Source organism: Nansenia antarctica, assembly GCF_963989245.1.
Source record: "Nansenia antarctica genome assembly, chromosome: 2".
NCBI classification, from domain to species: Eukaryota; Metazoa; Chordata; class Actinopteri; order Argentiniformes; family Microstomatidae; genus Nansenia; species Nansenia antarctica.
In genome coordinates, this window is record NC_137675.1 from 49,425,554 (window position 1) to 49,450,738 (window position 25,185).

Consider the following 25,185-nt stretch of genomic DNA (forward strand, 5'->3'; position numbering starts at 1 on the left):
GGTTAGACATGCCAGCATGTACCAAGTCGGCGTAGCACCTAACCCTAACCCTAGTTTTCCCACATGTACCGTCTTCCCACATGTACCGTAACATATATACAGTATATCTCAAAAGTGAGTACACCCTTTAGATTTTTGCAAATATTCTGTCATATCCTTTCAGGGGATAACACTATCTTAATGAAACTTTGATATAACTTAAAGTAGTCAGTGTGCTGCTTGAATAACAGTATAGATTTATTGTCCATTGAAAATTACTCAGTACACAGCTGTTAATGTCTAAAAACAGCTGGCAACAAAAGTGAGTACACCCCATAGTGAACATGTCTAAATTGTGCCCAAAGTGTCAATATTTTGTGTGACCACCATTGTTATCTAGCACTGCTTTAACCCTCCTGGGCATGGAATTCACCAGAGCTGCACAGGTTGCTTCTGGAATCTTCTTCCACTCCTCCATGACGACATCACGGAGCCCACGGATGTTGGACACCTTGCACTCCTCCACCTTCCTCTTGAGGATGCCCCACATGTGCTCAATTGGGTTTAGGTCTGGAGACATACTTGGCCAGTCCATCACCTTAACCTTCAGCTTCTTCAGCAAGGCCGTTGTCATCTTGGAGGTGTGTTTAGGGTCATTATCATGTTGGAAAACTGCCCTACGGCCCAGTTTCCAAAGAGAGGGGATCATGCTCTGCTGCAGGATGTCACAGTATATATTGGAATTCATGTGTCCCTCAATGAAATGCAGCTCCCCAGTGCCGGCAGCACTCATGCAGCCCCAGACCATGATGCTGCCACCACCATGCTTGACTGTAGGCAAAACACATTTGTCTTGGTACTCCTCACCAGGGTGCCGCCACACACGCCGGACACCATCTGACCCAAACAGGTATATTTTGTTCTCATCAGACCACAGGACATGGTTCCAGTAACTCATGTTCTTGGATTCATTGTCTTCAGTAAACTGTTTGCGGGCTTTCTTATGCATCGGTTTCAGAAGAGGCTTCTGTCTGGGGCGACGGCCATACAAACCGATTTGATGCAGTGTGCGGCGTATGGTCTGGGCACTGACAGGCTGACATCCCACTTCTGCAACCTCTGCAGCAATGCTGGAAGCACTCGCACGTCTATTTTTGGAAACCAACCTCTGGATATGACGCTGAGCACGTGGACTCAACTTCTTTGGTCGACCCTGGCGAGGCCTGTTCCGAGTGGAACCTGTCCTGGAAAACCGCTGTATGATCTTAGCCACTGTGCTGCAACTCATTTTCAGGGTGTTGGCAATCTTCTTATAGCCAAGGCCATCTTTGTGAAGCGCAATAATCCTTTTTTCAGCCGCTCAGAGAGTTCCTTGCCATGAGGTGCCATGTTGTCCAGCATTCAGAGAGAATTGTGCCCAAAACACCAAATTGAACAGCCCTGCTTATCATTTACACCTGAATCCTTGTAACACTAACGAGTCACATGACACCAGGGCGGGAAAACAACATCATTGGGCACAATTAGGACATGTTCACTATGGGGTGTACTCACTTTTGTTGCCAGCTGTTTAGACATTAACAGCTGTGTACTGAGTAAGTTTCAAAGGACAATAAATCTATACTGTTATTCAAGCAGCACACTGACTACTTTAAGTTATATCAAAGTTTCAGTAGTATAATGTTATCCCCTGAAAGGATATAACAGAATATTTGCAAAAATCTAAAGGGTGTACTCACTTTTGAGATATACTGTATATAACTTGAACTTTTACACACACACACACACACACACACACACAGTGACATACCGTACTAGCTCGTCAGCGCAGGTGGCAGCGACGGCCTCCTCCGCCTGCCTCTCGTAGTACATACACAGGATCTTCTCTGGCAGGACCTTCTCCAGCTCACACACTGGGAAGGAACACGGGCAGCCTGCCTCCATGCAGCTCAGCTCCGACTGGAACGAACACACACACACACACACACACACACACATACATTAAGCGTGAGTACCAATCTGGGAAAACCAGATACAGATACACACACACACACACACACACACACACACACAGACACAGACACAGACACAGACACAGACACCCGTAAGTACCTGTCCGGAGCCGAAGACAGCCTCCTGAGCGTATTTGACGAGGCACTCCTTACAGAACAGGTGACCGTCTGAACACTGGGTCATCTCCTCAAACGCAAACTCTCCACAGCAACAGCCACACTCTATCAACTGGCCATCCTAAACACACACATATACCTTTATTAGATAGATAGATGGAGAGATAGACAGATACAGTAGATACAGTGGGGGAAATAAGTATTGAACACATGAACATTTTGTCCAGTAAATGTATTTCCAATGAGCCTATTCAAGTGAAATTTGCACCAGACTTTGGTATTAACTCAAACTAAAGTCCATACGTAAATAAAGTTATGTGTAATAAAGGAAAAAAGTATTGGACACACAAACTGATATTAATTCAATACATAGTGGAGAAGCCTTTGTTTGTAATGACAGCTTCAAGGTGCTTTCTGTATGAAGTAACTAATCACCCGCAGTATTCAGGTGTGATTTTGGCCCATTCCTCTACACAGATTGTCTTTAAATGTTGAAGATTGCGGGGGGCCCTCTTGTGAATCTGGATCTTCAGATGCTTCCACAAATGTTCAATTGGGTTTAAGTCAGGTGATTGACTGGGCCATTCCAACAAGTTGATTTTCTTTCTCTGAAACCAATTGCGAGTTTCCTTTGCTGTATGCTTTGGATCGTTGTCCTGCTGGAAGGTCTACCCACGTCTCATCCTCAGCATCCTGGTGGATGGCAGCAGGTTCATTTCCTTCAATGATATGAAGTCTGCCAGTACCACGAGAGGAGAAACAGCCCCACACCATGATACTTCCACTGCCAAACTTCACTGTTGGTATAGTGTTATTCAGGTGATGTGCAGTGCCATTTCTCCTCCAAACATGGTGTGTTGTGTGACAGACAAAAAGTTCAATTTTGGTCTCATCTGACCAGTACATGCTCCCAGTAGTTCACTTGCTTGTCTTAATGTTGTTTGCAAACCTTAAACAAGCTTCAACATGTATTTCTTTCAGTAGTGGAGTCTTGTGAGCTGAGTGTGCACAGAGGCCATGGCGGTGGAGTGCATTGCCTACTGTCCTTTCTGTCACAGTTGTACCTGCTGCCTCCAAGTCTTTCTGGAGCTCTTTCCGAGTGGTCCTTGGCTCTTTGGCTACTCTTCTAAGTATCCTTCTGACTCCCTGATCAGAAATCTTGCGAGGAGCTCCTGTGCGTGGCCGGTTGATGGTGGAGTGATGTTGCTTCCACTTACGGGTAATGCCTCCAATGGTGCTTACTGGAAGATTCAGAAGTTGGAGATAGAGTTGCCTCATAATTATTTGTGGTTTTCAGCTGGTTCCTTGCCTTTCTTTGCTGTGGTGTACTGCTTTTTCTTAGTGTGTTCAATACTTTTTTCCTGTTTCATTCCACTTTATTACACATAACTTTATTTAGATATGGACTTTAATGTTTAGATTTTTTAGTTAATACCAAAGTCTGGTGCAAATTTCACTTGAATAGGCTTGTTGGAAATACATTTACGATGCAAAATATTGATTCAATACTTATTTCCCCCATTGTACTTTATTGATCCTTGAGGGGGATTTAAGGCGTTACAGCCGCTCACATCACAAACAACAACAATAATAATAAAATAAAGTGACAATATCATAAAATAAAATAATAACAGCCCAGTGTGAGTTACCATCCCCCAGCCTGACTCGGAGCCTGAGACGGAGCCAGCCTGAGGAGGAGTTGTACAGTCTTATTGCGGCAGGCAGAAAAGATCTTAGTGCAAAAAAAAGATCTTAGTGCAACAATGAACCCTAACATGGAGAGCATCCCGACTAAACTGCATCACAGTGTGGTACGGCAACCGCACTGTGTCTGAGCGGAAGGCCCTGAGGGGTGGTGGAGAAGCGTCCAGGGCGTCACCGGCCCGAGACTCCCTACCGTCCAGTCCCTCCAGGCAGACCGCTGTGGCCGGAGGGCGGCAAGAGTCATCTAAGACACCTGGCACCACAAGAGACTGAAGAAGTACAGGATCCTCAGGTCCCATACCAGCAGGCTCCAGAACAGCTTCTTTCACAGAGCTGTCACACACTCCCCGCCCAACATGAGGTACACTGACTCCCAATATCTTACCCTTTGCACTACTGCTGTTGGCACATATTTCTTTTTTTGCACATATTTGTACATAGCTCTTTGTTTTATATTAGCCTCTATACATCTGTACACCATACTATACATATCTGTTTGTTATCATAGCTTATTGTACATAGCTTATTGTATCCATCTCTTGTATGTAGCTACTGCCTACTGTATTTATCATTTCATAACTGTATGAAACACTCATGTTTTGCACTATATCCCTATTTGCACTCCTGGTTAGATGCTAAACTGCATTTCGTTGTCTGGTACTTGTACTCTGCAATGACAATAGGGCTGTTACGATTCGTCGACTTGCGTAATGTGCGTCGTAAATAAAATAAAAAATAGGAAAACGTTTTTTTTGTTTTTTTGTTTTGTTTAAATAAGCAAAAACAAAAGCAAAAAAAAAAAAAGCAAAAATGAAATGGCCTATCACAGCAGTACGTCTGCAATGAACGAGCACCTCAAGCGAAAGCATCCTGGAGCTCTTTGTGAAGACAGCCGCAAGTTAGCACCACCGTAAGTCACCGTTGTATTTCTGTTCACTTTTCCGGCCGTGTATGAGTGAAAAATTGATAGCTACTAGCTAATGTTACACAAGCAATGTAGCTCACCACAGTTTGTCTTGTCTTCTGGTGTTAGTAACGTTAGCTATGTAGCTGGCTAGCTACGGTAGCCTATTGTCATTGTGGTGCTCGCACCTACTGTACGTTATCTAGCTCGTAGCTCGCATGCTACGTTAGCATCAATTTAGCTAATCATAACATAGCAGCGAGAGTAACGTTAGCTAGCTATGTAGCTACTAGCTAGCTATGTGTTGTGGTGATGGACAGACTTCTAAATGGCCATGTTGGCATTCAAGTTGGCTAAACATAGCAGTGAGGTGGAAATTAAGGGGCCTACACATGATAATATTATTATTATTATTTTATTTTTTATCGAACAGTAAAAAAATTATCGTTAAATTAGTCCTTAGACTAATCGAAAAAATAATCGCTAGATTAATCGTTTGAAAAATAGTCGTTTGGGACAGCCCTAAATGACAATAAAGTTGAATCTAATCTACTACATCCAGTCCATCAAGTGGCCATCCTAGATACTGAGTACTTTTCTCCCTCCCCCAATAATTCTTAATTCTTGGCAATTTGGAGCTGTTTCCAGCTCACTGTCCCACAAGGATGAAAATCTCTAGTTTGAAGATGTAGCAACCTAACATCAGGTAGTCCTGGCCTTTCTGACAGCACACACACTGCTCATCCTTTGTTGATGATTACTTTTCTGTGGATTATTCGTTTATTTTCAATGGAGGAACTTTTAGTCCTGAGGCCCTGCTAAGGTCCCACCCTGCAGACAGACAGATACACCCTGCAGACAGACAGATACACCCTGCAGACAGACAGACACACCCTGCAGACAGACAGACACACCCTGCAGACTAGTGTTGCACGATATACCGGTACCAACGATATACCGCGGTGCCAAAATGTCACGGTGCCTACTATACCATAAGCTTTATACAACGGTACTACCGTGGAATACTATACTACCGTGTACCACGGTACCAGCGGGGCAATGTGTTACCTCTATTACCAAATTCACTGGTTCTGCTAATGAGGACAAGACTGGCTCGCGACACCGTTGTGACAGATCCCAGTTTGTTTGCTCGCGCACATCTCCGCAGTACCATATTGACGTTATCTGGATGTCTGTCTGGGCGCGAGTAAAAAGAATTCAGCCGGTTTACGCTGATTGGTTAGTCCGCGGAGTCAATCAAAACCCACGTGGTTGTCGGGGGATACACGCCGCCGGTAACGTTACGGTACCCCCCCCCCCCCCACTTGAACCGGAGGAAATAATAATAGCAAATCAAGAACAAGTCGTGAGTTTAGAATGATAAGGTTCTATCTCCGTTTAGAATGATAAGATTCTATCTCCGTTTAGAATGATAAGGTTCTATCTCCGTTTAGAATGATAAGGTTCTGTCTCCGTTTAGAATGAGAAGGTTCTGTCTCCGTTTAGAATGATAAGGTTCTATCTCCGTTTAGAATGATAAGGTTCTGTCTCCGTTTAGAATGAGAAGGTTCTATCTCCGTTTAGAATGAGAAGGTTCTATCTCCGTTTAGAATGAGATGGTTCTATCTCCGTTTAGAATGATAAGGTTCTATCTCCGTTTAGAATGATAAACAAGTTTCAGTTTTTAATGCATTCAGAGCATGGGGATATTTCCAATGTCATATTTTCTAATGTATCTCAGTGTTTCCCCTAGGTTTGCTGCCTTGGGGTGGTGGCATGGACCGTGGCATGGACCCCCCCCCCCCCCAGGGGGTAAGACTCTGCCTCATACCAGCGTCATGTCCAGGGGTGTACTTGTACATTAAGCCGCCTCACGCTACGGAAACAGGAGATAGGATCCTGCCCTATGGGCCATTAGGCTCCAGAACCATCGGTTCTCAAGGCTACTTACCGTATTTTCCGCACTATAAGGCGCACCGGATTATAAGGCGCACCTTCAATGAATGGCCTATTTTAGAACTGTTTTCATATACAGGGCGCACCGGATTATAAGGCGCACCGGATTATAAGGCGCATAGAATAGATACTGCAGTCAAACGTTTGACTGGGGTTGCGTTACGCCCAAGCTCCACCTACTGCGTTGCGTCACCTCTCCATCGGTGTTGTGTCAACTTCCCGTTGTCCAAGCTCCACCTGAGCGTTGTCACCATCAACGTTCTACCTGCTCCACTGTCAAAAATATATATTTTTCCACCTCAAGTATCAGCCGTTCGTCATCCATTTTTGCAACAAGCGTCAAGGACCTGCGGTGATTCACAGCTGACTCGCGTGAATAGCAATTCGCAATAGCTGCAACCACGAGATATAGAGTAGTTAGCTACAAGCATTTTCAATCTGCTATTATCTCTATTAGTGGATTAACCGCTGTGGTGATTTAACAGCTGATAAAAATACATCAAGTAGACTACAAACAGAGCAAAACAACACCAGAAAACAACCAATAGGCTATACAATTATAACCAACAACCAATATGTGACAGCTCCTGGTGAAATGTGCAACGTACTTTTTCAGTTTTTACACATTCTTAAACTACAGATTGTAAGCTTTCAAATGATGTGTCATACATTCAAATCAGAGAAAGATTGAACACGACAGGCGTATTTGAATGTTGGTTCATCTCAAACACTGAATGGGAGAAAAGTGACTCTGACCAAACCACAACAAACGCTGCTAGCGGCTAACAGCTAACAAAACACATCGCTACGAAGGTCTAAACTGTATTTTAATAACATGACAACATACTGGGAGAACATCGACATGCTAAAAACACATAACTACACAACTAGATGAACACACAGTTCTTGCTTTTGAACACGAGCTAAAACGAAAGTATGTTTACAAAAAAAACCCTCCCTTACCGGTAGCCTCCGGCAAACGAGAATAATGAATCCAATACACAAATGATAAGTGTTTAGTGATCGTTATACTGTTGTTTATTATATCGAGTGGGTACTTTAAAACTTCAAGTTGAAAGCACCAAGAATCTCACTTTGTTCCCTCGGAAACTCTGTTTAGTCTTCTTTACTTGGGGTCTTGTGGTGTGGGACTGTGAGTAAGCACAACACCGGTGTTTACTGATTACCGTAATGCTGCAAGCGGTGCGGCTTTGTAGTTTACCAGTCGTACTGAAACATTTTGACAGAGCGCCTTGAGCGCCGTGTAAAACCAGTATGGATCAACCAACTAACAAATTGATCCATATATAAGGCGCTCCGGGTTATAAGGCGCACTGTCGTTTTTTTTGAAAATTAAAGGCTTTTAAGTGCGCCTTATAGTGCGGAAAATACGGTAATTATAATTGAATATTGGATTGCTGTGGGCAATCCAGTCAGATAATGTCATTTTGACTTTACTCTCTCACCTGAAAAAAACGTGTATGTCCAACTATAAAAAAACGGACATTTCCAATGCTTCAATCAACTGTCCATGTACTGTAAATATGCCATTATGGTATTACCATGAAGCCCAACTCTAGCAGAATAAGAAAGATAGTATATCTATAACATCCTGCAGACAGACAGATACACCCTGCAGACAGACAGATACACCCTGCAGACAGATACACCCTGCAGACAGACAGATACACCCTGCAGACAGATACACCCTGCAGACAGACAGATACACCCTGCAGACAGACAGATACACCCTGCAGACAGACAGATACACCCTGCAGACAGACAGATACACCCTGCAGACAGACAGACACACCCTGCAGACAGACAGATACACCCTGCAGACAGACAGATACACCCTGCAGACAGACAGATACACCCTGCAGACAGACAGATACACCCTGCAGACAGACACACCCTGCAGACAGACAGATACACCCTGCAGACAGACAGATACACCCTGCAGACAGACAGATACACCCTGCAGACAGACAGATACACCCTGCAGACAGACAGATACACCCTGCAGACAGACAGATACACCCTGCAGACAGACAGATACACCCTGCAGACAGACAGATACACCCTGCAGACAGACAGATGCACCCTGCAGACAGACAGATACACCCTGCAGACAGACAGACACACCCTGCAGACAGACAGATACACCCTGCAGACAGACAGATACACCCTGCAGACAGACAGACACACCGTGCAGACAGACAGATACACCCTGCAGACAGACAGACACACCGTGCAGACAGACAGATACACCCTGCAGACAGACAGATACACCCTGCAGACAGACAGATACACCCTGCAGACAGACAGACACACCGTGCAGACAGACAGATACACCCTGCAGACAGACAGATACATCCTGCAGACAGACAGATACACCCTGCAGACAGACAGATACACCCTGCAGACAGACACACCCTGCAGACAGACAGATACACCCTGCAGACAGACAGATACACCCTGCAGACAGACAGACACACCGTGCAGACAGACAGATACACCCTGCAGACAGACAGATACATCCTGCAGACAGACAGATACACCCTGCAGACAGACAGATACACCCTGCAGACAGACACACCCTGCAGACAGACAGATACACCCTGCAGACAGACAGACAGACAGATACATCCTGCAGACAGACAGACAGGTACACCCTGCAGACAGACAGATACACCCTGCAGACAGACAGACAGGTACACCCTGCAGACAGACAGATACACCCTGCAGACAGACAGACACACCCTGCAGACAGACAGACACACCCTGCAGACAGACAGATACACCCTGCAGACAGACAGATACACCCTGCAGACAGACAGACACACCCTGCAGACAGACAGATACACCCTGCAGACAGACAGACACACCCTGCAGACAAACAGATACACCCTGCAGACAGACAGACACACCCTGCAGACAGACAGACACACCCTGCAGACAGACAGATACACCCTGCAGACAGACAGATACACCCTGCAGACAGACAGACACACCCTGCAGACAGACAGACGACTGCTGCCTTCAAACTGGAGGGAGAACTGTGTACCTGGAGCTGAGCAGAGCCTGTCATTCTGCTTGATGGGATCAAAGCCAGAACGCCCCCCGCCCCCTATCCCCCCCCAGAGAGAGGCTGAGAAGCCTAGTGGAGGTACAGTACAGCAGGGTGACGTCCAGCTGTGTGTGTGTGTGTGTGTGTGTGTGTGTGTGTGTGTGTGTGTGTGTCCACCTACCTTCTGGTACTGCTCCTCGTTCACCTGCAGGGCCAGCAGGAAGTCCTCATGCTGCAGACACACAGAGGGTTAACACTGTTAACACTGGACAGACAGGGCTAGTCTTCATCATCATCATCATCATCATCGATAAAGAATTTGAGAGTTAAAATCGTTTTGGGATAGAACTAAGTCCTGATTCACATTTGACAATAGGACATACTGTCCCGGTGACGCTCCTCCCTGTCCTCCCCCGTGACATGCATACAGCAGCAGGGCTCGACAGTGCGACCATTTCACTCGCAATTGCGACTAAAAATACATCTGTGCGACTAGAGAAATAAATTCACGAGCACACTGTGCGAGTACATTTTATTTTTATTTATTTTTTTATAAATCTGCGCGAACCGTGTGGCCACATTTTAAGCCGTCAGCCAGCCCGCTACGACCACGGGAAGTCATGTTAAAAGTGAAGTTACTTCTGTTAAACTGGCGCTAAGCTAACATCGCTAATCGCTAACTCCCTCCTGGGCCTTAAAGAGACAAGCGCCCTTTTCTCATCACAAGCTTCATTAGCTTCATTAGCTCACCACATCTACAGATTTGGTCCCACACACTCCAGATTTGAACCCAAGGTTACAACCAGGGTTAACTACCCAGGGTAGAAAGTAGAAAGCTCTCAGACCTTCAGAACCCATTGAAAGTAGTGGAGGTACTCCAGAAGTCCAAATGCATCTCTAATCCTAGGAAACCCTAGGAAGCAAGTTGCCTAATGGCATGAAAATGCAACATGTACTTGAGTGTGGCAGAGAGGTGGGACCCCCGGGGATGGTGGTGTGCTAACAGCTAGCCGCCGCAGAGGCACCGTGCTGGGCTGGCCACCTCCACATGTCACCACCCCGGGCAGCATGGGGCTGGGGACTGGTCATCTGGATGTGGGGTAGTTTAATACCCCTAGATGTGGAGTTGTCTGGCCACCGTGTGTGACTGATGTAGCCTGACCCAGCAGCAGGGAGGTGGGCAGCATGGAGACAGACCTTTGCATGGCCTGGCTGGGCTGCTAGCTGACAGACCTAGCCCTAAAGCCTGGCTGGGCTGCTAGCTGCTAGCTGACAGGCATGACATGGATGAATGAATGAACATGCTGCTAACCAGGAGAACTTGACACAGCTAGTTACCATAATACAATGCCATCAACTCTGCGTCTAGTAGGGCTGTAGGCATGGGCCAATGTGTGATTTTGGTGCAAAAATTGCAAAATCACTAATAAAAATGTGTTATAATTACATTTTTCACTGTGCTCCTAAATTTCTTTGTGTGCCCCTAACATTTTTCATTTAGGAGCACATGTGCTCCTAGTGAAAAAGGTTAGCGTAGAGCCCTGAGCAGCCTCGGCCCTTAGCCCACTAGAGCCCCCTCATCCCTCATCCCTCTGCGGCTCTTCTCTAGGGAGGGTTTCCACGTCCCCCGGGGTCTGGTGTGTCAGTCTGTAGGGGGAGGGAGTCTTCTGTAGTGTTCTGTTGCACAAGGGCTCACCGTTGGGTTCTATTTGTCGATAAAGCTTGTTTCTTTCAAAAACCCCCCATTTGACCTCTCGTCGTCGCACTACTGGCCACCTAGCGGTCATCAGAGACGCTGCGGGCGCCATGTTCTCACGCCCCGTTCTAACACCACGTTCTCACGCCACGTTCTCACGCCACGTTCCCACGCCACGTTCCCACGCCACGTTCTCACGCCACGTTCCCACGCAACGTTCTCACGCCACGTTCTCACGCCACGTTCTCACGCCACGTTCTCTCCCAAGTCCTGTAGAAACACGCGTGGCGTTCTCACGCCACGTTCTAACGCCACGTTCCAACGCCACGTTCTAACGCCACGTTCTAACGCCACGCGTGTTTCTACAGGACTTGGGGGGAAACGAAACAGTCACGAAACTGCTTGTAGTCACCGCGCTCCTAGATCTTAGAGCGGATATTTCACAAAGAAAAATGCTGAAATTATGAGCCAATCAAACTAGTGTTGCTAGACACCACACGCATTCTTTGGAATTTGGGAATTCCTTTGGCGGTCAGTGAGTTAAAACTAGACACACTGGAACCTGTAGGGTCACTTCAGGGTTTTGAGTGAAGGAATCTGTTCCGGGAGATTGTACGGGTGGTTAGTGTGTTCATGTCAACTGTTGTATTGCATACTTGTTGTATTTCTTCATTTACTTTGATCTATGTCAGTCAGGGCCCTGCTGTGAAGGAGACTCTGGTCTCAGTCAGGTGTCACTCAATAAATAAAAGTGTGCTATTGTTTTTTTAAATGATAAAATCATCGTCACCGTCGACCATCTGCGTATCGAGCCTGAGAGAAGGACTAGAGTAGATTGTGAGGGGAGAAACAGTTGTGTGTGTGTGTGTGTGTGTGTGTGTGTGTGTGTGTGTGTGTGTGCTGTACCTCAGCATGCTCCTTGGCTTTCAGCTGGTAGAACTCGATCTCTTTCTGTAGCGAAGGTTCTAGAACCGTGGCAGCGTTTCTGCAGCCTCGGCGGTTCTTCTCCAGGAAGAACATCCTCTTCTCCAGCGTCAGGGAGCCTGACGGAGAGAGAGAACGTGTGTGTGTTGACTGTGTGTGTGTGGTGCGTACGCACGCACGCGTACATTATATTACTGTAATGCACTCTGGGCCGGGCTCTCACCCCCACACTACCCTGTACAGCTCCCCCTACTGGAGAAAATAAATAAAAACAACCATCTAGCATTGGATAAAAGTGTCTGCTAAATGTCAAAATTGGAAATGTAATATGGGTGTGTGTGTGTGTGGTCTGAGGGAGAATAGGTGTCTGTTCATGTGTTTCAACGAGGTGTGTGTGTGTGTGTGTGTGTGTGTGTGTGAGTAGGTGTGTGTGGTCTGAGGGAGAATAGGTGTCTGTCCATGTGTTTCACCGAGGAGTGTGTGTGTGTGTGTGTTCACCGTCTTTAAACTTGAAGTCGATGTAGCAGCGGTCCGTTGACTCTCTCCTCTTGCGTCTCTTTCCTGAGGGGTCCGCTCCTACATCCTGGAACTGCTTCAGAGACTCACATAAGGCCTGGGAGGGAGGGAGGGAGAGAGAGAGAGAGGGAGAGGGAAAGAGAGAGGAGACAGATTTAGGGCCAGAGGTGCACACTCACACGCACGCAGCATGAGAGAGGCAGGCCAGTGTCCAGAACACCCGTACCTTGCGTGTGATTGCATAGTGTCCCTTCAGAGCACCTGTACCTTGCGTGTGATTGCATAGTGTCCCTTCAGAGCACCTGTACCTTGCGTGTGATTGCATAGTGTAACTTCAGAGCACCTGTACCTTGCGTGTGATTGCATAGTGTCCCTTCAGAGCACCTGTACCTTGCGTGTGATTGCATAGTGTCCCTTCAGGGCGTTGAGGAGCCACTTGATGTCCTGACAGGTGAGCATCCTGAAGTCTCCCATCAGCAGGTCAGCTGCCTGCACCACAGTCTCTGGGCCCACTTGCACTAGCCTGCCGTAGTCAAACAGGTCCTCACTCACCTGGGGGGGGGGGGGCGCACACACACACACACACACACACACACACACAGACACAGAGACACAGACACACAGACACAGACACAGACACAGACACAGACACAGGAGAATCAAAGTCTCTGATACAACTGCCCTCAGGTGAATGCAGAAAAAAACAGTGGTTCTCCCTCCCTCCCAGACACACACACCTGTGTCTGTGTGTCGTTGGTCTGCAGGAGGATGCTGTTCTGCGCGGCCGCTGCGCTCTCCTTCAGCGGGTACGCCGGGTTCTCCAACAGCATGTTACATATACTGGCAAAGAACAGAGGGGGCACGTAGCACCATCACTACAACATCAGGTCTCAGCCTTCTCATAGCCAGTGTAGTTGAGTGGACGGTGATGTACACTTACAGTATTGACCCGAATATAAGACAGGGTTTTTTCCCCGGAAAAAAGTCTGAAAAAGTTGCATCGTCTTATATTCACGCCCTAGACTTTTACACGTCAATATTAATTCACAACAACGTATGGCGCCAAAAGACTGTTCCCCACGCGAGCCACCGTGTTTCTCCCTCTCACACACACCCCAGTGACGGGTGCCTGGAGAGATGGAGACACACTCACACACACACACCCGCGGAGAGACACCGCAGAGACACACTCGGACCAGCTCGAAAAAAGTGGCTCAAGTGGTTGGTCAAACAACAGAGGAGTTACGATGCCAATTGTAAGACCATGGTGATCAATGAAGCAGAGGCATCAAACAACTGTCGAGCAGCCAAGAAATATGATATTACAGAGTGTAATGTTAGAAGTTGACGAGCCCAAAAAGATTGGCTTAAGAATGGTAACAGTCAGAGAAAAGCGTATCGCCGTCCGCAAAGCGGCCTCTTCCAGGTGATTGACAGGAGGGTGTGTGAATACGTGACTGAAAAACCTAACGATTGTATGCCCATACCCCAAGATGATAAAAATAACCTACATTGTTTCATTCAATGTGAATACAAATCAAATTATTTTCTTTATTTGGTCTTCTTGATTTTGTCTTCAAAAAAAGTATTTTACCAAAAATAATTATTGAAAAAGGGGGGTCGTCTTATAATCAGGGTCGTCTTATATTCGGGTCAATACGGTATATATATATATATACTTACATATTCAAATCCTTCAGGTCGTTCTGCTGGATCAAATCTGCTACATAGGCTTCCTGGACATCAGGAAACAGGTCCAACTGGAGGGGGAGGGAGAGAGGCAAGGCAAGTTTAATAATAATTAATAATAATTATTATAATTATAATAATAAGACAATGAATAAAAATGTTATTACTGCAACTGTATTCAAGCGCTGCTCTTCCCGATATGGCGTGTGAGATTGCAGGTACTGCCTCTGTGTTTAGCCGCTATCTTGTGTGATACGCCGTGTGAGATCGCAGTGTAAAATAACACGTTTGATACTGCATCTGTATTCAACCGCTATCCTGGCCAATACGGCGTGTGAGATCACAGTGTAAAATGACACATTTGCAAACCCATTTAGCCTACATTTGCAGCGAATTTATATATACTGTATATATAAATTAGGGTGGGGAAAGGTCTGGAAATCTGATATGTATTTTGGTCCAAGGCCATTTTGTGATTTGTATGTAATTAGGAGGATTATAAATTCAATTCTCTGAGAGACTGGATTGGTGTAATGTGTTCAAACTTCTTTGTTTTTGCTAGGACCCTAGCAGCAGCGTTTTGGATGAGCTGCAATTTACGAACAGCTCCTTTAGATAGGTCTGATAGTAGACCATTACAATAATCAAGTCACCTCTAAACAAATGCATGGATGAGCTTTTTAAGGTCTTGCTTGGACATGAAACCTCTCATTCTTGTTATGTTTTTCAGGTGATAGTAGGTTGATTTAGTTAGAGTTTATGTGGCTGTTGAAGTTTGGGTCGAAGTTTGAGTCCAGAGCCAAGATTTCTGACCTGCTTTTTTGTTTGAAAAGAGAGAGAGTTTTGCACTGACTTTCGATCTTTTGTCAGGTGCACCGAATACAATTATCTGTGTTTTGTCCTTGTTTAGTTGGAGGACGTTTTGTGTCATCCAGGCGCTTATTTATTCAATGCAATTACAGAGATTGTCAATAGGACTAAAGTCGTTCGGTGAGAGGGCTATGTAGATTTGAGTGTCATCCGCATAGTTGTGGTAGGCAATTTAGTTCTTTTTTATGATGTGTCCCAATGGAAGCATGTAGAGATTGAATAGAAGGGGGCCAAGGACTGACCCTTGGGGAACCCCACATTTTAATTTGGTTAGACACAAAGTTGCCAATGGAGACATAGTAGCTTCTGCCCTGTAGGTAGGATCTAAACCAGTTTAGGGCAGTGCCCGAAAGTCCTAACCAGGTTTTATCTCCATCTATTAGAATGTCGTGGTCTACAGTGTCAAAGGCAGCGCTAAGATCTAGTAGTACCAAGGAGTCGGTGTTTACCCAAATGTCATTAAGGACCTTAATAAGAGCTGTTTCAGTGCTATGTAGGGGGATTGAAAGTCATTGAAGAGATCATTTAGGGTCAAATAATTTGTTATTCGTGGGCAACCATTTCAAAAAATGTTCCTGTATAGGAAAGGTTTGATATGGGTCTGTAGTTGTTTAGTATAAATGGGTCGTTCTTTTTTAGTAAAGACTTGATAACTGCAGTTTTCAGGGCTTCGGGGAAGATTCCTGATGAAAGGGATGTTTTTCATTGTATTAGTTGGCCTGCCATGCAGCTAAATATGGTTTTTAAAAAGGTTGTTGGCAGGACATCAAGGGCACAGGTGGATGGTTTAAGACATGACATGATTTTATCTAGGGTCTTGTAGTCGATGGTGTTAAATTGTGACATGGTTGTTATGTCCGCCCTATTCGGGGGTGTTCAGTGTTGTCCTCCAGGATTTTCCACATTAGTGGCACGGTGTTCATTTTTCGCGTGCACGCGCATTAAATGCGCACTGGCGCTCAAAAGAAAGACGTAATTTCACCAAACTGTCAATCACAAAACTGTTTTGCAAGCGCGTCGCCTCGCGCCACGCGCCTATTGAGAGGGTGGCAATATATATATATTTTTAAATAGCGGTTAAGTCATTAAAGCCCAGCAGGTGATTTTATATAGAAGGTGATCAAATACCAAGATATCCTACAGCTGCAGCGGAACGCGCATGACACACACATACAGAAAGATCATCAGCTCATCGAATATGAAGTACACGAGAGTACACATGGAACCGGGAACGCGCATACAGCACTGAACAACATCCGTAGAATATAAACTTGTGACTGAAAGTCACAAACATACATATACACACACACACACACACGCACACACACAATGAAAGATCATCAGCTCATCAATATGAAGTAGGCTACATGAGAGTACACGCACAAAACCGGCTAACGTTACTGTTTACACAAGTAAAATCACAGTGTGACAGTCAGATGGAGCATTCGGTAAACAACCGACAGCAAGGTAAAAAGTTGCATGCATGACACCGACATGAGCTCTGCTTACCCGTACCTCCGCCGTTCTGTTCGTGATGATTTTAGAGCCAATAGATTATTTTTGCCCCGCGCATATTGCTATGAATAGTTCGAAGCTAGCGTTAGGTGCGAGGGTGCTCGGTTAACCCATTAGCGGGAACATTATTTGTTTCACAAAAAAGGCTGATTTAGTTGACCATGAACATCAGACTATATTACGAATGTTAGGGATGCTCCGATTTATCGGCCACCGATTTAAATCGGCCGATTTCACTCCAAATGACTCGATCGGTGATCGGCAAAAATGGCCGATCGCAAAAAACGATCTTTTTTTTTTTTTTTTCCTGGGGAAGACAGATAACTGAACAGAAAACATAGGAGGACGTAACAGTATGTAAAACATTAAGGCCACGTTTATGATGTCTTTTATACAGCCATATCGACTGACTTGGGCTTCAGGCCCTAACTGGGTGATAGGCCAGACCTTTACTATGCCATAAAAATGGGTCTGCGTTTGCTTGGTGCCTAATGGATCAAAACTTTTGTCTAAAAAGCAAAAAATATGTAGGCTATCCAGTCAGTAGGCCTACAGTTATGTATTTAAAAAAAAATCGGTATCGGTATCGGTTGATCTTGAGGAAAAAAAATCGGTGATCGGTATCGGCCCCAAAAATCCAGATCGGAGCATCCCTAACGAATGTTCATTTAAAATACTCGTATACTGAGCACTGGTATAAGAACATGAACCAGAGAACAGCAGTAAATGCAATAACCCACGGTCGTCGCTGATGATGATTTTCGATTAGGATACGGGATTAAAGGAACAGGCGCCGGGCGAAGAAAGAGAGAGAGGAGAGTGATTTCCTGAAATCCAAATGTCCCGCGAAATTCGGACCAATCACAAAACTGTTTTGCAAGCGCGTCGCCTCGCGCTGCGCGCCTGTTGAGAGCGATTCAGTCTCGATTGCAGTGGTTAATTGCAACATTGTAACATATTGTAATTTACTACACCAGTGTTTCCTCTATATGCATTTGTTCGTGGCGGGCCGCCACGAATGAATTTCCTCCGCCACTAATTGATTCAGACAGTCCACTTTGATTCAGGCTGCGCAGAAAGGCAGCAAGTTATTATGACCGGAGAACAGAAAAAAAGCAGATTGAAGCTAGATTTAGGCCGCTTCCAGACCAACATTTCGTTACGATTTAGGGCGTAGTTATTTACAATATGTTACAATGTTGCAATTAACCTCGTCGTTTGTGTTCGCACTGCAGAGACTGAATCGCTCTCAACAGGCGCGCGGCGACGCGCTTTCAAAACAGTTTTGTGATTGGTCCGAATTTAGCGGGACACACGCCGGTGCCTTTAATCCCGTATCCTAATCGAAAATGCAACATCATCCGCGACGACTGTGGGTTATTGCATTTACTGCTGTTCTCTGGTTCATGTTCTTATACCAGTGCTCAGTATAGAGTATTTTAAATGAACATTCGTAATGTATGTCTCTGATGTTCAGCCTATTTTGTGAAACAAATAATGTTCCCGCTAATGGGTTAACCGAGCATTCTCGCACCTAACGCTAGCTTCAAACTATTCATAGCAATAAGCGCGGGGCAAAAATAATCTATTGCTTCTAAAATCACCACGAACAGAACGGCGGAGGTACGGGTAAACAGAGATCATGTTGGTGTCATCAAAGGTAAGAGTTGGTTTTCTTTAACTCAACTGATAGCATTACCTTGCTGTTGGTTGTTTACCGAATGCTCCATCTGACTGTCACACTGTGATTTTACTTGTGTAAACAGTTAATGAGTAACGTTAGCGGGTTTTGTGCATGTACTCTCCTACTTCCTATTGATCTTTCTGTGTGTGTGTGTGTAATGCGCGTTCCGCATGTTCCGCTGCAGCTGTAGGATATATTGGTATTTGATCACCTTCTATATAAAATCACCTGACCGGCTTTAATGACTTAACCGCTATTTAAGAAATTGTAATTGTTGCCACCCTCTAGTTTTGGGTGAAATTACGTCTTTGTTTTGAGTGCCAGTGCGCGTTTTATGCGCGTGCACGCGGGGAAAAAAAAATCGCGCGCGCTATGAGCGCGAAAGATAACCGCTCCGCCACTAATGTGAAAATTCCTGGAGGAAACTGTAACCCTAAATCGTAACGAAATGTAGGTCTGAAAGCGGCCTAAATCTAGCTTCAATCTGCTTTTTTTTAAATCTGCAGTCTGTTCTCCGGTCATAATAACTAATAATCGTTGCGCAGCCTGAATCAAAGAGGACAATCAATTAGTGGCGGAGAAAATTTATTTGTGGTGGCCCGCCACGAATTAATGCATATAGAGGAAACACTGGTGTTAATGTAGACATGTTTTTCATGTCTGACACAGAAGAGCTAATGCCTCGTCTAATGGTTTCTGTTTTATTGTTAAAAAAAGGACGCAAGCTCATTGCGAGGGAGGGGGAGAGAGAGAGATTCACCAATAAACCATCATGTATTCTCGGGAGATGAAGAGGAGACAACAGCACGGGTGGAGGTAACCGCGGTAACTCACCACCCCTCTGATCAGGGCTCTGACGTGCTCCGGCCTCTCCGGCCCCTCCCGTGGGACTGAGGGCCCCGGCCTCTCCTCCTCCACCCTGGGGCCTGGGCCTGGGGGGTTAGGGGCTGGGGCTCCAGCTGCAGCGGCCGGGTTGGCCCCCTCTGGGTCAGGGGCGGGCGCCGGGGCCGGGTCGGCCCCCTCCGGGGCCGGGTCGGCCCCCTCCGGGGCCCTGTGGTTGGGGTGGGGAGCCGGGGGGGGGTTAGGGTTGGGGACCCTGGCGTAAGGGTTGGGGGCGGCAGGGTTGTGGTTGTTGGTGGTAAACAGGACCAGTGGCTCCAGGGGGATCGGCCGGTCCCATGCCCGCTCAGGGACTCTCGCCTGGCGGTTGTTGAGGTTGGGGTCGGCCCCTCCTCCGGGCGCCTGGCTGCCCAGGGTGATGCGGTGGCCTGTCTCCGGAGGTCCCAGCCTCTCCGGGGCGGCGGCGATCAGTACGGCGGGGGCCATGACGGCGCAGGGCCCCAGGACCCGGAGGGCCAACCGGAGCTGGGGTCTGGGCCGGAGGTCGAAGGCCCGTTGCAGCAGGGGCTGGAGAGGGGCTCGGGGCTGGGGGGGCGCAGGAGCCGGGGCGAAGGCTCTGGGCTCATGGGGGGCAGGGGGGGCCGCCGGGGGGGGGGCCGGGGCTGCCCCGGGCTGGACCTGAGGAGCAAAGATCAGCTGGACATCCTGTAAGACCTGCCTGAGCTGGGTCTGGATGGGTGCCTGGCCTTGGCGGGGGGGTCTGAGCAGGGCCTGGGCCTGGGTGTGTGCGTGAGTGTGTGTGGGGGCTGCTCCGACCTGGGCCTGAGGCTGGGCGTGTGTGTGCGTGTGCGAGGGGGCTCTGGGCTGGCTCGGGGGTCGGATGAGGGGTCGGGTGAGGGGGGCGTTGACGCGCGCGTCCCTGGAGGTGGAGGGGACGGCGTGGGGGTCCCCGGGGGGCTGTAACGAGACCTCTCGCAGCTCTCTGGTTGGTCGGTCGCGCCGCGAAGCCCCGCCCCACAGGGCGGCCGGGCGGATGACGCGTTGCCGGGTGGTGGTCAGGGGCTGCAGGGGAGAGCAGAGGAAAGGGGACACAGGCACAGCGTTGGGATGAGGGGAACAGACGTACGATAGACCTGGGGGGTGTTCCATCTATGTCGCTAAAGTAAAGTCCAGGCTTAGACTTATCAAAAAAAAGTCTGGATATTTTCTTTTATAAATCTCGTAGGATTTATCAAAAATAAGCCTGGATTGTCCTTTAGCGACGTTGATGGAATACCCCCCTGAACTGAACTGGCCGTTTCCTGACGTTAACTCGTTCACACAGAGATACGGACTCAAGGACTGACCTTCAATGACATGGAAATGATCGTTTTGAAGCGTGCTTTGAAGCTCTAACTGTGTTTGGTTCCAAAACGGGCTTACATTTTGGGTTCTAATGTGGTAAGACAATTAGAAGTTGTTAGAAGTTACATTATTCAATGTGATATTATCAGTCAACGGCTATAGGCTTTCATTTAAAAGTAAACAAAAATGGATGTACTAATCCCAATTGGTCCTTTAAATAAGATCTGACAAAGCCAGTGTGTGTGAACTGTCACTATCGATGGACCAGGGTCTGAGCCAGGGGTCAGATGAGGTCGGGGGTCGTGTGAGGTCACACCTCCAGGATGCTGACGTCCTCGTCGTCCTCGTCGGGGACCAGGACGGGGCTGCTGGGGTTCAGAGTCACCGGCTCCTCATCTGAGTCGTCTGATAATAAGGTTATTATCTCCCGCCGAGCCCTGCGGCCTACACACACACACACACACACACACACACACACACACACACACTAACCCATCTACCAGGATTGTTCCAGCCTTTACTGCTGTGTGTGTCCCGTGTGTGTGTGTGTGTGTGCGTGTGTGCGTGTATTCTTACACATGGGACACACAGCTACGGTAAGAATACATACACATGCATGAGACATACACAGGAAAGGCTTACCTTTTCTTACTTTGGCTGTGTGTCCCGTGTGTGTGTGTGTGTATTCTTACCATGGCTCTGTGTCCCATGTATGTATTCTGTGTGTCCCATATGTGTATGTGTGTTCCTTGGCTGGGTGTCCCCCATGTGTTTGTGTGTGTGTGTGTGTGTGTGTGTGTGTGTGTATTCTTACCGTGGCTGTCCCCCACCCCCCATGTGTTTGTGTGCATCAGGGTTCGACAATAACGGTTGCCCAATTGCCCGGGGCAAGCAAAAAAAATTTGCGTATTGCAAGTACCAATTCAGCGCGATGTTTTATTTTTTTTATTTCTAGATTTCTCCTATCAGTTGCGGGTTGCCGCTGTCTGCCTTGGCCGAACCTCTCTGCCTGTTGTTGACGTATCTTTTAGTTTGTTCATTCGAAACATGGCTGAAGACAGCCGAGGTTAGCAAAGTTAGATTATGATCATATCCGTGGGTGGAGAACGATACCACAATACCAGCTATGTACTGCACTGTCTGTAGACAATTCCCGGGCATGTGAACTAGGGGTGGGACAAAATATTGATACGGCGATTTTCTTATCATGGCCTCTTGCTATACAATGATCGATTCACGTCGCCAAATATCGATTTACTGTATATGCCGGTATGTTTTTCTGGCAGTTGCGATAGCTGAATGTAGCCTCTATGCGTCTGACTGTCTATCGTCTCAAACGAGGCTTCTACTGTATGTAATATCTATGGTATCCGCAGTGTAAAGTTGTATTTAGTCGCAACAAGGACAGTATTCAAGCACCCAGTCTATGCCACAACACCTTGTATCCGTTCGCAAACTTTGTTTGAGAAAGCTGATAAAGTACCATGTTATCCATTTAAAATGTGACAAACAATGTCAAAAGAAATGCAACTTTGTGGATTCTAAATGGTAGAGGACCTGCATGTCACTGCCACTGAATAATAACGCGTCCATTGATACTTTGCGCTCCGTGCCAGATAGTGCTACCACTGTGCCAGATAGTGCTACCAATGTGTTAACGTTAGTCTCAAGTGGGGTCATGGAATCGTGCATATGTTATTCATATCTTGCTGTAAGTTCTATGGTATCCCACTTGAAGTTGTAGGTAGATGTTCCATTGGTTTATTATATGGTAATTTGGTAATTATATTATGAAGGTAAGCTACTCTTCCGATTAATGAGACAACAGAAAATATATTTTAATAAGTAAAATGCATAGTTTAATATTATCAGTATGTATAGCATAATGATACTGCTGGGTGCTCTGTAGCCTCTTTTCTAAATAGGACATGTACATCAGTCAATAGATATCTATAGTCCTTCCTTAAACATTTTAACTCCAGCTTTCTGGGCAGTTCAGCCTTTTGGCCCTTTATTTTGTATGATGGCAGTCACACATGGACAAGTAGCAGTGTATGTGTATGTTAGAGACGAGTAAGAAAGATGTAGGCTAGGCCTAATTTATTGTTTGTTGTTCACAACCAGCAACAACAAAGTGAATGAATAAAAAACATAATTCCTGCTTTTTGCCTTTATAATGGTATTTTTTCTTCAGTTAACACAGATATTGTGATTTATCATTGATGACTTGTCTTACAATGTATAGAATATCGCAGAATCGCTGTATCGTGATACCATCGGTATCGGGACGCAAAATATCGTAAGGTTATTGTATCGTGAGTTACCCACCCCTAATGTGAACTGTGACCCGGCATTAAACATGTGGCTCACCTGTACAGAGAGGGCACGGAGGGTGTAATTGGCCCTGTCTGAATACTCTGAAATAGCACTTATCATTTCACTGACCTGAAATGACTACTGATTGACAGGTTACATTTCTGCCATATTGCTTTTACCCGTCCATGCTACAAATAAGTGAATAGTTGGAACCAATTCTCATCTACTATTAAATATAATGATTGATGTAATATAGCTAATGAACACAGTTTTTTAAGAAACGTGTGTTCTGTAGCGATTTACACACAATCAACAGGCAAGTTAGAAGTGAGAAAAATCTATGCACCGCACAGCCGGCAATGGTAGCGCAAGTAAAAATGTAGATGGGGCAAGTAGATTTGAGAAGTAGGCTACTTGCCCTGCAGGTAAGGAGGAAAAAACCGTAACGTCGAACCCTGGTGTATGTGTGTGTGTGTGTGTGTGTGTGTGTGTGTGTGTTCTTACCTCGGATGTTGAAGCTTGAAGACAGGTGGATAACGTCGTCATCGGCCATGTTGAAACAAGCACTTAACTCACCGCCATCCCCTACACACACACACACACACACACACACACACACACACACACTTCTCTGCTTACAAACATTGAACACTACTCTCAGCTAAAATCATCATCATCATCATCATCATCATTATCACCACCATCACTATCACTACCACCCCCCCCCCCCCCTCTCTCTCTCTGTGTAGAATGCTGTGTTACCCTGACCTCATGTTCTAAATAGCATGTATGTGCAATGTGTTGTTTGCACTGCTGAATGCGAGTGTTCAACAGTGTTCTGAATTCAAATCTGGACCTTGTCAGCAAGTAATGTGTTGACAGTAAAGAAGTAAGATATTAACGAGTATTGGTGTACACTAGGTCGTCTGATAAGAAGTTAACTTACTGTGGGATTGAGTTATTGTTGTATCTAGGACTGCGTGCGTGCAATTTAAAAGTGAACCCAAATAGCTAACTAACTTAGGCTTTGATAATGTGGTCACATGAGGCGAACGTTAGGCGGGTAACTGATTTCACCTGCTGTGTTTAACTACTTTTCAACCACGCAGATTGTCTACTTTCAAGCTGTCGATCCTGGATAAAGCTAGCTAGCTAAGAAAACAACCCAGACCGAGCACAGTGACTTGGGGCTGTTCCATCAACGTCGCTAAAGGAAAATCCAGGCTTATTTGTTTATGGATCTCGTGAAACTTCTCAAAAATAACCCTGGAGTTTCCTTTAGTGACGTTGATGGGAACCCCCCCACCAGCTGGCTGGCTTATCACTCGCCCCACACGACAACAACACAACTCAAAACAGACAGAGGTAGTAGCTAAAAGAAAAGATAATTGCGATGCAAAAACACGACCGAACAAACATGTCAGCAAATCTTCTAAATGTAGAAAACACACAGCCTGAGCACGGTGAGGGTGGAAGGACGTTTACCTGGATGTGTTCACTGACAGCGTACACGTTGGCTGTCCATGTTTGTTCCACTTTTAAGTCTTAACCCGTCGGTGGTCTGGCCAGCCCTGTCCTACCCCGTGCTAGGCTAATGCTAACCTAAATTGTGCTAACTGACTTTCCTGAGGTAAACAACAACAAGTCATTGACTATATCCTATTCTCTCTGCTTCGACATGACATAGCTCATACGAAAAGAACTCCAACCTTTGGCATGAAATATTGGGGAACTCTTACCACATTAAACCGCTTCTTGTCCGATTGAGAACAACCGGATATCGAAACAAACAGCCAAAACAAGAACGGCTGGTTGCGTCACGACGTAAGGACGGTGGTGTTGGGTGATGTAGTTCTGGGGATAACCTTTTCAGTCCGGCAGCAGAATACACTGCCAAAAGTACCATAACGAAAGACGTAGGTTTATTGCTCAGGTGGAGGAAAATAAAGAAGTATTTGAGATGAAATATATTTTACAGAGAAGGGAAGGGAAGATTTTAAAGTTGTTGTTTTTCTTTTTAAGGGAAACAGGGCTTTTAAAAAGAATTTA

The 25,185-nt window shown here is 46.2% G+C and overlaps 1 protein-coding gene across 1 annotated transcript in view; it reads right to left on the reverse strand.

The window, feature by feature from the left end:
* Positions 1 to 23,717, reverse strand: part of rnf216 (ring finger protein 216) — a gene marked incomplete at its 3' end in the record, with an annotated part of 38,251 nt that extends 14,534 nt beyond the window's left edge. The window contains 11 exon segments of the mRNA XM_080523072.1: positions 1,790 to 1,938; positions 2,092 to 2,229; positions 9,924 to 9,974; positions 12,345 to 12,481; positions 12,861 to 12,975; positions 13,269 to 13,430; positions 13,616 to 13,718; positions 14,562 to 14,638; positions 19,471 to 20,538; positions 21,137 to 21,264; positions 23,641 to 23,717. Of these exon segments, the coding sequence (XP_080379198.1) occupies positions 1,790 to 1,938; positions 2,092 to 2,229; positions 9,924 to 9,974; positions 12,345 to 12,481; positions 12,861 to 12,975; positions 13,269 to 13,430; positions 13,616 to 13,718; positions 14,562 to 14,638; positions 19,471 to 20,538; positions 21,137 to 21,264; positions 23,641 to 23,689 (2,177 nt within the window). The 5' untranslated portion in view covers positions 23,690 to 23,717.
* Positions 23,718 to 25,185: the final 1,468 nt, after the last annotated feature.